This window comes from Eulemur rufifrons, chromosome 19, assembly GCF_041146395.1.
Source record: "Eulemur rufifrons isolate Redbay chromosome 19, OSU_ERuf_1, whole genome shotgun sequence".
NCBI lineage: Eukaryota > Metazoa > Chordata > Mammalia > Primates > Lemuridae > Eulemur > Eulemur rufifrons.
Genome location: NC_091001.1, coordinates 22,149,123 through 22,165,728, shown reverse-complemented (window position 1 = coordinate 22,165,728; position 16,606 = coordinate 22,149,123). Strand labels below are relative to the sequence as shown.

The window sequence follows — 16,606 nt, the reverse complement described above, 5'->3', positions numbered from 1 at the left end:
TTGCTCCCTCTTCCTATCTTTCAGTGGGAACATCCATCTTCTCCTGCCTTTGGATTTGGATTGGAATGATACCATTGGCTCCACTGGGTGTGCAGCTTGCCAACCACAGATCGTGGAATTTCTCAGCCTCTATAATCACATGAGCCAATTCCTTAGAATCAATCTCTCGCTTGCTGTCTCTTTTATATACATCTTCTATTGGTTCTATCTCTCTGGGGAACCCTGGCTAATAAGTATCCTTGTATCTTTCTTGTTCTTCCTGACCTTTTCCTGCTCATTCTCTTCGACCTACCCTTCAGGAGTACACTAGCATCTTACATCTAGCACCTGCCCTAAAGAAGCCTTCTCTGACATCCCCTCCCAAAACCCTCACTGAGTTAAAAATCCCTCCTCTTTACTCCTGTGACATCTAGCATTTGCTCTGATCACATGTCATAGCTGCTTCTTTCTGTATCTGTTTCTTTATGCAGGAGAACTTGAGGATTAGAATCTCGTCCTACTTACTGCTGTATTCTCAGTAGCCTGGAACAAAAACAGTAAATGTTGATAGGATGGAAGAATAAATATTATCCTTAATGAAAATAAGATGATGTAGTTGTCCTTTGAGAACTATCTCCGAATTGGTAATTCACTCCTCTTTACAAGAGGAGACCATACTTAAGATTTATTACCAAATGAATGGCCTCATTTGGAGGCCTCAGTTTTCTCATTTTGTAAAATGGGAATAATAATAGTATTTACCTTATAGGATTGTTGGAAAGAGCAAATAAAATATGCATATACAACTTTTAAAACAGTGCTTAGAATCCTGTAATCATCCAGTAAATGTGAGTTTCTACATCACATTTAGCACATCTTATTAGCTCCAAAATGGGAGTAGATTCATCCCATCTTTGATTTAAGAAAGTTTCTATTGGAGTTGATAAAGGAAAGGTTGGTAAGAGGTGGTCTGTGGGTTTCCATGACTACAAGAAAGTAGCTCTTCATAAAATGAATTTATTAAAATTCAAACAAAGAAAATATTTATAAGGTAAAACAATGGAGTTCAAAGACTTATAGGGTCCTGGTATGAGCCAGAGCAAAACAAAATTCTGTTCATTCCCTTCTCCTTTTGTCTATTGGTTTTCTCTGCCCTGCAGTTCACAGTAAAATAGAAGGTATTCAATTCCCGTGCACATTCTTGAATCTTTCTTCCTTTCTGCTGATGCATTTTTGTAACATTTTTTGTCTTTTTAATATGCAAAGCCAGAAAAGAATAACTGATATATGAAAGACAGTGAGGTCACATAAGGAGAGACACTGGTTGGCATGCCACTGTCAGTCACACGTTCAGTGCAAGGCACCTGTCCAGACTTCCCATGTCACCTCATTTGCTGTGGCCACCTACCGTGCTGTGATCAACAGTCTTTCAAAGCATAAGTAAAATAGAGAAAATAATAGTTACTCTCTACCTCTTAAGCAGGAGTGTGAACTCTGATGAAGATTAATCAGCAAAAGGGCACAATGGGGTCTGAGAAAGAGCCTGGACTCTGGGGGCAGACAGCTGGATTTCAATCCTTTCTCTATCACCTTTTTTCTTAATCACTTTGAACACATTGACTTTCTTTGAGCTGCATTTACTGTGTCCATATAATGGACATAACAGCATCAGTCTTTAAGGGTTGCTGTGAACAATATGGTTTGTAGCAATAAACAATAGCTGTTCTTTTTTCTATGTTCAAGTAAAGTATCAAGCACCATTTTTGGTAATTCTCTGCTGTTCCTGAATCTGAAAAGGCTTGAAAGATAATGCCATGGCTTATATTTGTTGAGAGCTGAGAGATAAAAACAGTTTAGAGATACTGTTAATTCTGCAAGTGACTGTTTCTCTTTTCCTTTTCCCTCTCCCTCCCTGTGTTCTTTCCTTCCTTCCATGCCCTCAAAGAACTTGCCAAGTAATAGCCCCTAGACAAAGAAGCTCATCTTCTTTCATATTACTGATGGCATCCTCAGTAGCTCTGGGAAGATACAGTTACTTTTTTCATGTGTCTCCAGTTCTACCATACAATTTTGTAGTTAAAAAATCTTCATTTTCATCTATTGGTATTAGTTCTACGTTCTTCATTTTGAAGGTCAAGTATGATGTAATCCTTCTATGATACAATTCAAAGGCTCTTTTGATGTTGAACCAGAGCTTCAAGGGGAATGAGACAAGAGTCTTAGCAGGCAAGACCCAACCACTCTGTCATTCTGCATAATGATTATTTAGGCTAAACAATCTTATGTGAAATCCATTCATAAAATCCTAAGGGGTACCACTGTGCATTGTTTTGGGGTAGATAAATAGAAGGGTTTCAAATTTTATGGAGACTCTTGGTTTGAGAAGAACCCTACAAGATTCTAGTGCCAATGGACTTATAATGAGCTTATGAACAATCTCCAACACAGGTGCCTTGTTCTTGCTTACGCTAATTAGAGGCAGAGATGGAAACGGGGCTTGGGGCCTCAACGTGTATCGCACAACTCGGGGCCTTGGGAGAGGTGGGGAAAATGACACATCAACATAGTCCCAACCCCAGTGTGGCTTATATCTTCCCTTTTCATGACTAGCTTGTGAGCTTATTTACCTTTAAGGTTTCTATTCAAATACGTTTTCCTCTGGAAAGCTAACCCTGAACTTCCCAGGAGGGTTAAGTCATCCTCTCCTTTGTTCCTCCAGTGTCCTGTATAGCTCATGTCCCTCTGGGTTCCCAGGCCAGTTCATTCTGGGTCTTTCTTCCCCATGAGATCATTGACTTCGGAGGGCAGAAACTGTGTGCTCTTTATCTCTAAATCGCCACACTTAAAAGCCTGGAGTCTAGCACGTAGTAATTTCTCAATGGATGGTTGTTGAGTGAATAATGAACAAGCTGTGTTTTCCAAGTATTTCGACCAGATGTGGAGTCCCAGGGCTTACCTGCGAAGGAAAGCTGTTCATACCCTCTCTTCCCTGACATTGCCAATGACTGATGTCCAGCCTAACTTCATGTCAAATGCTCTTCTGTCTTTGCAGAGTTGCATGGTTGCATTAATTCTGTTCTTTTCAGGAAGACTGGAGGGTTTGCATGCAACAATGGAGTCCCCAAAGTTTAGGAGGAGAGATATTTCATGGCCCCCACTCTGAGGTCTATAAGGAGTTTTATTTTCTGAATAAGTATTGATTGCGGCTTACAAAATACTGCAAACCCATATAATTAAAAATAATGAGACCAGTCATTGGTGGGCAGTGCATGGCTAAGTATAAGAAAAGACAAATTCTTCAGGTGCCTGCAATTTTATAATTGTACTTGCTTGGGAAGCTTATTAAAGCCTTGCAGGTGCAATGTTTCATCACAGAGTAGTGAACCTTTGAAAGATATGCATAATAAACAGAGTTTGAAATACGTTTTTATTCCAGGCCATATGGTCCTGTCTGGAGCTTTCCTGGATCTTTGGGTCAGTTCATTGTTGAAAGATGGGCTTGCGAGGACCCACCTCTCGGAGCAGCTGTCAGAGCCCTATCAGAACGAATCTGCTTTTGCATGATTATTTATTTTATGTGGCTCTCTGAAATGAGCCCAGCCTTGCTCAGTAGCTGAAATGTGCTGAGCAAAGTCTCTTCCCCGAACAGCTTGTGGCCATATCACCAAGCAGTGTCCTTCTTTGTCCTTAAAAAGTAGACTAGCGAGACTTGCACATTAGGTCAGGACGGGCAGTCTGGGTGAGGTGTGCCCACCTGGGTTTGAACTTGGTGCCAGCAATATGAAAACTTACATGGTAGCATTTTAAAGAGGTGTCATTGTTCTTTCTTCTCAACTCTTTGTTCCTCACTTTCCTCTTTCTCTCAACTCTAGACAATTACAGTGGCCGCTGTACCTAAGCCCTTGAAGTGCTTTTGTGGTGTTGTGGTGAGAATAATGCTAATGCTTGCTGTCCCTTTGTCATGAACAGAAAGTGTCATTGACTCCTCTGAGAATGGCTTTTTAAGGGGCATTTAATAGAATTTATTCAGCATTTATTGTATATGTATAGACATACTAGCCAAGAGACTTGGTTTTGGAGTTAAGTGATCACAAGAAAATATTCCAATTCCTAGCATACAAAATGGGCAATGAATTGATCAGATTGGAAGAAGATTATGTCTCATATCTCTTGCTCTTTATTTGGAAAAGTTGAGCTTGGAGTTGAATTCTGGCAGCTTGGACCCAAAAAAATCTTGCCTTCTTATCAACTATATTTTCTTTATTCTTACGTAGCTGATAATATGTTCAATATTTTATTACATCTATCAGTAGCCATTCATTCATTTAAGCAATATTTATTAAGCACCTGTCCTTTACCAGCCACTACTAAGACTTGGAAATGCAAGATCCACATGCTTCTTACCCTGCTGGAGCTTAGAGTCTGGAGCAGAAAACAGACATTGAACAAATAGTCAATGAATTACATGTCTTACACATATTACAAAAAGGAAGTTAAGGCTATTGAGTGAATGCACATACCAGGGAGACCTATGTGTGGTTTTGCACTTCTACTTACCTATTTGAAGCTTAAGGGCAAGATCAGTGTCAGATTATTTTTCCTTGTATAAGAATCACTCTGTCTAAAACAATAACTTGTATATAGTCCTAGATGGTTATCTTAGCACATTTTCTGCTGCTATAACAGAATACCTGAGGCTGGATAATGTATAAAGAATAGATATTTATTTCTTATAGTTCTAGTGGATGGGAAGTACAAGATCAAGGGCCTGCATCCGGCCATGGCTTTCTTGCTGTGTCATAACATGATTCAAGGCATCAAATGGTTGGGGGGAGAGAGAGAGAGCAAGACAGAACAAGAGAGAATTCAAGCCCTTTTATAACCAGCATTAATCCATTCATGAGGGTGGAGCCCTCCCAACATGGTTGCATCGAGGATTAAGTTTCCAACACATGCTTTTTGGAGGACACATTCAAACCATAGCCATATTTAATAAAATATTTGTGGTGGTAAGAGAGGAATGAAAGAAAGAAGCTAAGAAGGAAGCATTAAGATTAGTCCATATATTCAGGATACACTTTGACAAATTATAATTTGAAAGCCTAAAATCAGTTCTACAGTAAAACTACATATTTTTCTTTTACCCCCACGTTCATTGCTGTCATTTTTTATTCACTCATGATACCTAGTTTTCCATTTCTAGAGCCATAGAACCCAGAACTTAGACTTTTGCCTGAGTGTAGAAAATGTTACTCTGATATTTCTGTCTGGGGTTTCAGCTACTACTGTCTTTGAGGGCAATTCTTAGTTGGCTGTAGTTGATAGAAATGAGCTATTTCTATATACAAATAGATCAATATTCTTATGGACTAAAGTGATAGCTATTTCAAATTGTATAGCTCAAGCCTAGGGATAAGATCATACTCTGACATAAAAAAAAATTACCAGCCATGCAAATAAGAAGAAACATACAATCCATAATGAAGAGAAAAAAGTCAATTAAAACTGACCCATAAATGAAAAAGAAAATCATATGATGTTGATGTTTTCTGCTGGAGCTCTATTATGATTGGATTTGACTGAATCCAAACTTCACAGAACAAATCCTTTCAATAAAATATTTTAAATCTTTTAAGTAAATCTTTTAAATCATTAAATAAAAGGATTTGTTCTGTGAAACATGGAATCAGTCGAAAAACTGCACTCAAGGATCCATAAGGCCACAGGTTCCCCACCCCAGCTTGAACTTAGGGTCATCATAACCAAAGCTTGATTCATCATCTTCCCTGCCACTCTTCCAAAACTTATCTGTGTCCAGCATTCCCTAACTCAGAGATTGACAATGTAATTCATTAAATTGTGCTAACTTTGCTTTTTTTTATTTCCTGTACTGATAGCTAGTGAATTCTTAAATCTTGTTGGCTTTCATTAATCTGTTTAATCCATCTGGTTCTCTCCATCTTCACTGAGGCTACCCTAGACCAAACTGCCATCATCTCCCTTGTGATTTACTGCAGTCTCTCCTAAATGCTCTCTCTGATTCCATTCTTGCCACACTCAAATCTATTCTCCACAGAAGTCACAGTAATCTCTTAAAAATGTAAATTTGCTAACGATACTCCCCTGCTTAAAATCTTTCTGTGATTTTTTTTATTGCTGTTGCAGTAAAGATCAAAATTCGTAAAACATTTATAAGGACCTGCATGTCTTCTTAGGTGCTACCTTGTGACTTTCTCCCCATAATTCTTTATGATCCTGCTGAACTATTAATATCTTCTTTCTGTTCCTTACACATGCTGTGAACTCTTCCCATAATCTGAGCTTTCACTTATCCTGTTCTTTTTGCTTGGATTGCTCTGGTCCTTCTTCATCTAGTGCCGTGGACATCTGTCATGTTTTCAGGCTGCCCAGTGCTTGCTGAATGCACTTGTTACATTTGAGGGATGTCCAGCCTTACGAGTTTGTCTAGCCAAGGTAGTGGATGAGATTGCCTAGGTTTCTGTGGAGCAAGGGCACAGACATGTGATTCACCAATCAGACCCATCCATGTGTAAATTTAATTTGAAAGTGAACAGCTTGACGAAGGCAGAACTTACTGTGCTGGTGAGGATGTCAGAAGAGACATCCAGCTTTTGAGAATGACTATGGTTATAAGGTCCAGTTTCTGGTGCAGAAGTAGCCAAGATGCTGGTGGCTGCTGAGTTTGCGAGGAAGTTGGATTTTGGCAATCACAAGTGCAGGACCACCTGCTCATTGGGTCATTAGCAATTGAGGGAGTTTCTTAAACCAGCTGGTTCTGTGTTGTGCTTCTGAGCATTGTTCCAGAAAACTTCGTCTGAGCCTATTTCTCCAGTCTAACCCCTTTTCTGCTTCATCAGCCAAGGTCAGCTTCTGCTACTTACAACTAGGAAAGAACCCTGGCTGATGGCATTAGGGAACTCCAACTCATCTTTGGGTTTTCAGCTCTAGTTCATTACAGGAAACTGCTCCTTTAGCTCTGTTCTCCAACCCTTGCGTAGGACAGATGTTCCGTGGTAATGTGCTATCAAGACTCAATATCACATAGTAGCTCGGCCTGCACCGGCTGTTGTCACCTTGCCTCGGGTTCCTATCTCAACTCACCTACTTACTTGATGTATGAATTTTGCAAAAGTTACCTAACCTCTCTGCGCATCTATTCCCTTACCTGTAAAATGAGGATGATAGTAATAACCAACTAACTCATAGGTCGATTGTAAAGACTAAATGGATAAATGCGTACATGAAATCCTAAAAGTGGTATCCAAATGCACCATAAATGTTAGCTAATATGTTGTTCTTTCTCACCCTTCCCATTTTTTTCTTTTCATAGACTATAATTAAATACTTGTAAGACAATAATTTGATTAAGATATGCCTTCTACATAGGCTGTAATTTCTATTAAAAAGGGGCTGCTTATTGTGTTCATCATTATATTCCCAATTCCTAGCATGGCTTATATTTATTTAAAAGATGCAGGATGGGTGTTGCTGTGGGATCCCAGAAACCTTGAGTGAAGCCATCCCCACCTCCCAGCACGCCGCCACGGGGGAACTTCAGCAGCACCCAGTATTCCTGGCAGCATCCCCTAAGCTCCTTGCTTGTACTGATTATTTTTCATGACCCACCACTGACCCTGGAGCACAAACCCTGTCCCAGATGTCCAGCTTTCCCTCGATGCTCTGATTTCTCTGGTTCTCAGCACCAAGCATTTTGTGCTGACTCTATACCCTCTGAAAGCTGCTTGAAGCCAGATGGGAGGAAGAGATAAAACAGATTTCATTCATTGCCCTCCCAGACACTGAGAAAAATAAATGCAACAATAGCAACAACAAAGTAGTATGTATCCAGTGTTTATGCTAGGCATTATTCATAGAACTTTGTATGTATTAATTTGTTTAATACTCAAAACAATCCTGCGAAGAAGATACTATTACTCCCCTTTTACAGAAGGGGAAAATAAGTCCCAGAGAAAAGGAAAGAAAGGAAGAAAGCTAGAGAGAAAGTGAGGGAAAGGGGGAAGGAAGGCAGCTATTCTGGAGGAAGAGAGCTTCTCTTACTGAGAACTTTGGTGCCCATAAAAGGAGCGTCTCTACTAGAGAGGAAGAAACTATAAAAGTAATATTGATGGAGAACTTACAGAAGATGACACCGAATGCGTACCTATCCTCAGATCACCTTTACTATTTAGGCATTTTTATGTGATCCCTTTCAACTGCTTGCTATTTGCAGCTTTTCTCTCCCAAAGTCTAATGTAAGTAGCAGGAATAATATAGATAATTAAGAAATCTGTGCAGTTCATTTCTGGTTAATTGGCATTTTCCTATAAAATATTTAACAATTAGGTTTTGGTTTTCAAAGGCTCTCTTTTCAGAGAGTCATAGTTTTTGCTACCAACAGTTCCCATCTGCAGGTGGGGCCTCCTGCATTGGGATTATTTGGGCATTTTCACAGATGTTGTCCAGCCACTGATATTCAGCTGGAGTTAGGGGGGCTTATTGTGCATTTTCTATGTTTAGATCTTCCTGATTTCGTTTTATTTTATTTTTCCAAAGAAAGGGGGAAAGAGCTGGCGTGCCAGTTTTCTTGCAAAAACTGTTATCCAGCTAAAGGCATCCTCCAATTGTAATGCTCTTGTGCAGTTCTACCAAACTCAGACAAACACATTTTCAAAGTTAGTGTAGGGTCTAATTGCCAGAAAATTGGCTTCAAACTGGGTCCCCAGAAGGCTTTCTCTCTCCAGCTTTGACAGGCCTTGAGAGATATTCCCATAAGCCCCCAGCAAGATCAGGTGGGTGGTTTGGGACTCAAAGCCCAGTTGGCAACCACTCTAAAAGAGCACGGTACATTAGTTTCCTGGGGCTGCTGTAAGAAATTACCACAAACCTTGTGGCTTAAAACAACAGAAATTTATTCTCCCACAGTTGTGGAGGCCAGAAGTCCGAAATTAAGGTGTCAGCAGGATTGGTTCTTTCTGGAGGCTCTGAGGGAGAATTTATTCCATGCCTCTCTGCCGGCTTCTGGTGGCTGCCGGCAATCCTTGATGTTCCTTGGCTTGTAGACATCTCACTCCAATCTCTGCCTCTGTTTTCACATGGCCGTCGTGCCTGTGTGTCTTCTCCCTTTTTCTTCTCTTCTAAGGACACTCGTCATTGGATTTAGGGCTCACCATTATCCAGGATGATCTTATCTCGGGATCTTTAGTTGAATTACAATTACAAAGACCCCTTTTACAAATGAGGTCACACTCACAGTTTGGATGGACATATCCTTTGGCGGGGAGAGCATTTAACCCACTATGCATGACAAATTGAGAAAATTCCTCCTGATCCACTGGGGATGATGCTAGATTTCAACCAAGCAGTGGGACAAAGAGGCATTTGTCACTCCTGAGTCCACAGCATCTTTGGTCTTCTCTCAGCGGTCATCCGTTTCTGAAAAGAGCTGTAACCCAGCCAGGCATGGCTGCATCTCTCAGCACAGAGCTCCTCTGGCTCTGACTGTTAGGGAGAGGGGCCGATGGAGATTCTCCAACATTTATAAGCCTCAAGAGAGATTCCTCTGGGGTTAGAAGTGATATTAAAAAAATCACAGTTGGCTGTCAGAGATTATCCTAGGCTTATGAGTCTCAAACTTGATTAGGAATCAAGATCATTCTCAGGTCCCAACCTGTCTGTATTAGTTTGCTAAAGCTGCCATAACAAAATGCCATAGACTGAGTGTCTTAAACAACACAAATTTATTTTCTCACATTTCTGGAAGCTGGAAGCCCAAGATCAAGGTGGTGGCTGGTTTGGCTTCTCCAGCGGCCTCTCTCTTTGGTTTGCAGATGGCCACCTTCTCTCTGTGTCTTCACATGGCCTTTCCTCTGTCCATGAGCCTTCCTGGTGCTTTCCTCTCTCTTCTTCTAAGAATATTTTCACTCCCAAGAAGTGGCCAGAAAGAAAAGCAACAGAAACCCATGGGCTGGTTGTTGTGCTGGGGTTCATGTTATTCCATTTAATCTTTACAACATCACCAGAATTAAACATTAGTGCCTTCATTGTACTCATGAGAAATGAGAGGCTCCTTTCAGCTAGGAACAGATGCATGCAGGATTAAAACCCAAGACCATAGAGGTTTCTTTTCCAAATATGCTGCATTCATTTTTATAAGTTCCTAAACCTTAAAGATATTTCAAGTTTGTCACTTTGCTTTAAAACATAGTGAATATGGTATTATATAGTCTGTATGACAATTCTAATAACTGAATGCTTTATGAGTTTGTTTCTATTATCTGTGGATTCTGGTGATTTCTGTTTTTTATGTCATCATTTTTCTATGTCTGGTTATATTTGATTATATGCTAATGATTATACTTAAAAATGGAGGTTTAGAATATAGGTAACTCCCTTGAAAAAGAATTTGAATGTATATCTGCCAGGCACCTGGGGTACTACCAGGCTGGCATCACCTCAATCCAAGCTCCAGACTTGACATTTGCTAAACTGCTGGGTGACTCAAGATGTCCCAATGACCAGTTTGTTTCTGGCACACTCTTACCATTGCCCTGAAGGTGTAGTCTTTTGGGTTCTTACTTTTCTCAATGAGGTTCTTAGTTTTCTCATACTAGATTTCCCACCTGGTGTGACTCTGGGTTTTGACATCTACCCTCCTTCCAGAAGACAGAAAAAGGTTTAGCTATCCTAAGATTGGAAAATTATACCAGGCAAAGGTAGGTGGCATGTCTAACAATCTCAATTTCCACCTTGAAATTCAATACTAAATTGTCAGTTTTCCATTGTTTTGAAGATTTATGTAAAAATTGTATTTAGCAATTCTTACTTGTTTTCATTAGGAGAATTTACTTGGATGATGTAGCTTGCCATTACTTGAACTCTAGAGGGCTATGTTTTTCCTTTCCACTCATTCCTGGGGCTTTATTGCTCTCATTTTCTCTTCTGTGAGGCTCCTGACTTTTTCACTGTCCAGAAACTTCTTGGATCTGTGGATTAGTTGTTTGTTTGATAGTATGATAGTTTTGTGACATCCATGGGTCTCTTATATAAGTACTAGGCCATCCTGAAAACAAAAGCTATCTCTATCTCTGTTTATAAATGTGGGAAAATAAATCCTATCAATCCTGAGCTATTTTTAGACTCTTGTAATGTAACAAATGCTGGCATAATTATGATGTTTCTTAAACCAGTAACTTGAGAAGGTTCTACCCAGTACCATAAAATAGTTTCTAAAATAAGTGTATGAGCGTGTGTGTGTGTGTGTGAGTGTACACACATGTATGTGGTAAAGAATTTAATTTTTATTTACTACACACATGTGTTTGGTACTTGTTATTAGCTTCTAGGAGGTAATATATGCCATACTTGATAAAACAGTTTTTGTTTAGGGTGGGGGCTGTTCATGCCAGAAAGACCAACAATGTGATTTTGGGTGGGGGTTTTGAGTCACCTGATTTTAGTTGCCCAGGAAACTGAGTTCAGCCCCATAAGCATTCAATAAATCAACCACACCTTTGTAATAAAGCCCCCAATAAAAACTCTGGACACTGAAGCTCAGGAGTGCTTCCCTGGTTGGCAATAATCTGTATGTATTGTTTACGTTGGTACCAAGAGGGCAATGTGTCCTGATTCCTACAGGAGAGGATAATGGAAACTTCATGTTTGGAATCCCTCAGATCCTGCCCTATGTATCTCTTTCTTCAGCTGATGCTAATCTCTATTGTTTTCTGTAATAAATTATAACTGAGTATAACAGCTTTCAGTGAGTCCTGTGAGACCTTCTAACAAATTGCCAAAACTGAGGATGGTTTTGGGAGCCCCTGGAACTTGCAGTTGGTGTCAGAAGTGAGGGAAGTCTTATGGTTGAGGTTGTGCCCTGAACCTTTTCAGTTTGTATATCTGTGCATGTGTGTGTGTGAGTGTGTGTGTATATTTGTGTGTACATATATAGCACAATGCTAGTATGGGGTTCTTATAATCAGAACAGGCTGACCAAAGCTGTAACATGTTAGCAAGGCTTGGGTATTTTTCTTCTTGCATTTTGACCTCCAACCTGCTGACGAGGAGATCCTTTCCACTGGCCTCGTACTCCAAGACAAACACTGGCTTTTTGATGGGTATAATTTTTATCCTAGTGTGCTTTGTACCTACCCAGAGTTCCTGTCTGTCTGAGTTTACTTTTCCTCCAACACCGGTTAAAGAAAGAAAGTGAACTCATAGAAGTGTTTTTTCCCTGCCAAGATTTGGGACCTCATAAATCATGGTGACAAGAAATGGGATAATGGTCTCTTTCCGTTCTCGAGGAGATCGGAAGAGTAGAGGTGTGCAGGTTCCAGTGTGGTTTTGTAATTTTTCCCAGTGGTGGCACAGTGAGAAGGATTCCAGCAGGCTAGTTCCTCAGCCCTAACTAGGTAATTCTCTACTTGAATGTCCCTGCAATGAAAACGCACAGATATCCACCAGTGTCACTCGGGCAGTTTAGCGCCTGCTGCGGAACTCCTGGCAGTTAACGATGAAATTGTCAAAATTTCCTTTTTGTTCCCTTCCAAGCAGGCAGGCATCATTTTTATCCCCTGGTTTAGCACATGAATCAATCCTTTTATACGTGATCAGTGGGACCAGGTGTAGCTTTATACCTGGCAGGCTTTCTTGTTGGGCAGTAGTTCTGCAAATGAGAAAGAAAATATGCAGATTCTTACATGTCCCCAGATGGAATTACAAGGCAAAAGAGATTGATGTTTTTTTGGCTTGGTATTTGGCTTTGGTCATTTTGCTCTCCTAGAGATATGCCATTCAGTACTTAATTTTTTAAATAAATTATTAAAAACCTGATATTTTCCAGATTATAACTGACAGAGAGGGAAGGAGAGACCTGTGGCAAATGTGGACAGGTAGGAGAAGAAGGAGTATCTAGTAAATGTTTTTATTCCTGCACAGCTTAATGTGCTTGAATGCTAGATTTTTTATTTTCCAGCAATACTGTGTTTACAAAGAGCCAAACCAGCTTGGCTTAATTCCCGCCTCAAGGCCATTTATAAGGCACTCTCTAAGCAAAGTGCCTTGCGTGCCTCCATGCACAAATGTGGAGGGGTCATGTGTCAATTAACCTGTCAGAGAGCTTTTCTCTATGTAGTATCCATAGTCAGAAAAATTCCAAGAATATTTGAAGACCAACACATGTGTAATAGAGTATGAGTGTAGTGTTTTTAAGAGACCTGAAAAATATGGATTGACACCAAAGAAAACATTAAAAGGCAGATCTTGCTTTGCTGAATGTTTAGCTAGAGGAGTCTTTTTGGTTGAAAGCAATCGCCAACACAATTAAAATATGATTTATTATATGAACGTTCATTTTCACCCAGAAATATATTCATCTTGTAAAGAAAACCTGCTTTTTCATTTAATTTCTGCACTGAGAAATGAATATTAGTGCATTCCATATATTGGATTTATTTATTCTGGAGTTAAAAAAGAAAATGCCCAATGCAAAGACTCACATGACCTCAGAATTTTGACAAACTTAAAATACTAATAAAAAGTGAGCTTAATTCCATGACTAAAGTGATAGAAATCAGTGTAAAGCCATTTAGAGAATTTTTCACACTTTGATGTCTTAACCATAGGGTTCATGGATGGGCTTAAGGGCATCCACAAATAAAATTACATAGAATATTTGTGCATATGTACATTTTGTGGGAAGGTGATCCATTGCTTTGCCTCTTAAAGGGCTCTAGCACCACTCTGAATTCAGAGGTGGGGCAAAGGGAATGTGCTACAGACTGAAAGTTGTGTCCCACCCAAATTCATGTTGCTATCCTAGCCCCTTATGTGATGTTTTCAGGAGGTGGGGACTTTGGAGGTGACTAGGTCATGAGGGTGAAGCTCTCATGAATGGGATTAGTGCCCTTGTAAGAAGAGACATGAGAGAACCCCCTTGCCCCTTCTGCCATACAAAGACACAGCAGGATGCTGTCCTGCTGTGTTACAGTCAGCTATGAATTAGGATGCAGTTCCTCACAAGACATCAAATCTGCCGTCACCTTGATTTTGGGCTTCCCAGCCTCCAGAATTATCAGAAATAAATTTCTGCTGTTTATAAGGCACCCAGTATGTAATGTGCTGTTATAGCTACCTGATCGAACTAAGAAAGGATATTGTAGCATTTTTGTGCTCACTCAGCCTAGGCCATAGGCATGGTCAGAGCTGGGTGCTGACTCTTTTTATTTTGGAGGTTCTGTCTCCAGAATTATAAGACATGTCTCAGTTTGGCCATGGTGACACAGGTAAGCTCTGGGGCTTCCTCAGGCATGCTATTGTCGTCTCTTCCAACTTGCTAGTGGACTTTCTGGAATATCTAGAGGCTGTGCCTAGAAGCTGGACAGTGTCTTTACTGAATACACTTCCAGGTACCAGAGAGGAACTCATGTGTATGTGTGTGTGTGTGTTGTGTGTGTGTGTATGTGTGTCTTTGTGCCTAAAAAGTGGTAGGTTTTGAAAAAATGTGTATTGAGTAAATGAATGAATAAAACAAATGTCAAAATGAATGAATGACCAAATAATTGGAATAATATGTAACTTAGCTTATTAAATGAAGTTCCTGCTTGGTTCAAGCAGAAAACTGGGAAAGGGAATTTTTAAAAATTGGGCAAATAAATAAAAATTGTATTTATGATGTGTAATATGATGCTTTGATATATGCACACATGTGGCATGGCTAAATCAAGCTAATTAACGTATGCATTGCCTCACATACTTACCATTTTTCCTGGTCTGTTCCCACTGTGCTCCCCTGCAGAGCAGGAGAAAGAAACCCAGACTGCTCATCAGTGATTTTGTCTGTGTTCTCATAAAACCTTTGGAGAAATGGTAATTTTTCTGTTTTTAAAATTTCAGCTATCCAACTTGATAAAGTCAATCTTCAAGTGTATTGTGCATGGTCTCTTCTGGATAACTTTGAGTGGAACCAAGGATACAGCAGCCGGTTTGGTCTCTTCCACATTGATTTTGAAAACCCAGCAAGACCCCGAGTCCCTTATACGTCAGCCAAGGAGTATGCCAAGATCATCAAAAACAACGGCCTAGAAGGGCATCCATAGAAAAGATGGCAAAGAAATACTATCTGGAGAAGAGGCCTCTGCTTTGGGGGGGGGGAGGAAATCTGCTTTGGTAATGATCTCCAGGAAAACGCAGTTGCTTCTGTAATCAACAGCTTGTACCAATGGATCTGTGATTATGAAGTCTGAATATGTAATGCCTGGTGATGTATTTAATAATGGTCTTTATTTGTATTTGGATCAATGAACTTTTAAAAAAAGTAGAAGAGAAAAACCACTAAAATTGATTTTTGTATTAAAAAATTGGACTTAGAAACAAATTTAAATCCTTAGAAATTTTCCTCGACAAAAACAATGCAAAATTTATAAAGATAATATGCTCACGATTTGCAAATGTAACAAATCACTTGTTATAAGCATAATTGTTAGTTAATGTACTTATTTTGGTTACATAAGCTACTTTTGCTTAGTAGATCCACTGTTGTGTGATCCATAATTTTTCTACTACCTAATCTAGCATAAAAAAATCAAAGTTAAAAGTTAGTGATGTTATATACTTAAGCATTTTTCAATAAAAGAGATAAATGGTAACCTATTTGATATAATGTATTTGTTAATATATTTGGCTTATATTTTATGTATGCTTGAACAAGTATATCTTTCTCTTACATAATGAACTTTTGAAAAATAATAAAATAATTGAATAAATTAGATTTGTATGGCATAGAAAGCATTTATGTGTTGATATTCAGGAAAAAAAAGACAAGTTCTTCCTGCAGAGTGACACCAAATTAAAAGCCAGTTATAAGCAAGACATGGTCTCTACCTTTGGGTAGCTCTTTAAATTTTAAATCCCTAAGAATGTCATGGAAAAAAATGCATGAATTGAATGACAACCTAAGTGTAAGCAAAGGTGGGGTGTACCTTCATTACATTAGTAGTTGAAATGTCTGAGATATGTTGTGGGGTTGACTGGCATTGGAAATGTTACTGAGCTTCCTCAGTTGAGGTCAGGAACAGATTCAGGGCTCCCTCTGAACTCTGTGTCTCCCCTCCGGCAAATCTTTAACACATGTGGAGTTTGCTCACATCCATATTTCGTAGTATGTCCTAAACAGTGATTTGTGTATCAGCCTTGAAGCTAAGAGGTAAGTATTATTATCTGCATTTTGCAGACTGGGAAACTGAGTCCATACTGATGTGCATCTTTTCAAGTCATATTAGGATTTATTAACTGGATCTGGCAGTTCCTTGCATTAGTCTTAATCTCACACCGTAGCATATCACAGGTCGAGGTGCCATGGAAGTCTTCTCGGCATTTTTCGGAGAGGAAAAAAGAAATAAAGATGTGGAATTGCCTTGTGCAGGAGGAAGCAGGGAAAGAGGTTTTCTGTATTCTCACTCTGCTTCTCTGAGGAAACTGCACATAGTTTTGGCATTCTTGTAAGGCTTTTGGGCCTGAGCAGACGCTATGTCATTTTTTCTTTTATAAACTGTGGTCAATTTCTGGATCGTTTTCATGTTCATAATCAGAGAATTATTTACAGCAAAGAACA

General features: G+C 39.5%; 1 protein-coding gene across 2 annotated transcripts in view; it reads left to right on the top strand.

The window, feature by feature from the left end:
• LOC138400288 (cytosolic beta-glucosidase) overlaps positions 1-15,144 on the top strand; it is a 105,690-nt gene extending 90,546 nt beyond the window's left edge. For both annotated transcript variants that reach the window (XM_069495328.1, XM_069495326.1), the window contains exon 5: positions 14,890-15,144. In XM_069495328.1, coding sequence (XP_069351429.1) covers positions 14,890-15,092 — 203 coding nt within the window. In that variant the 3' untranslated portion in view covers positions 15,093-15,144. The remainder of the gene's footprint in view (positions 1-14,889) is intronic.
• The last annotated feature ends 1,462 nt before the right edge of the window (positions 15,145-16,606 follow it).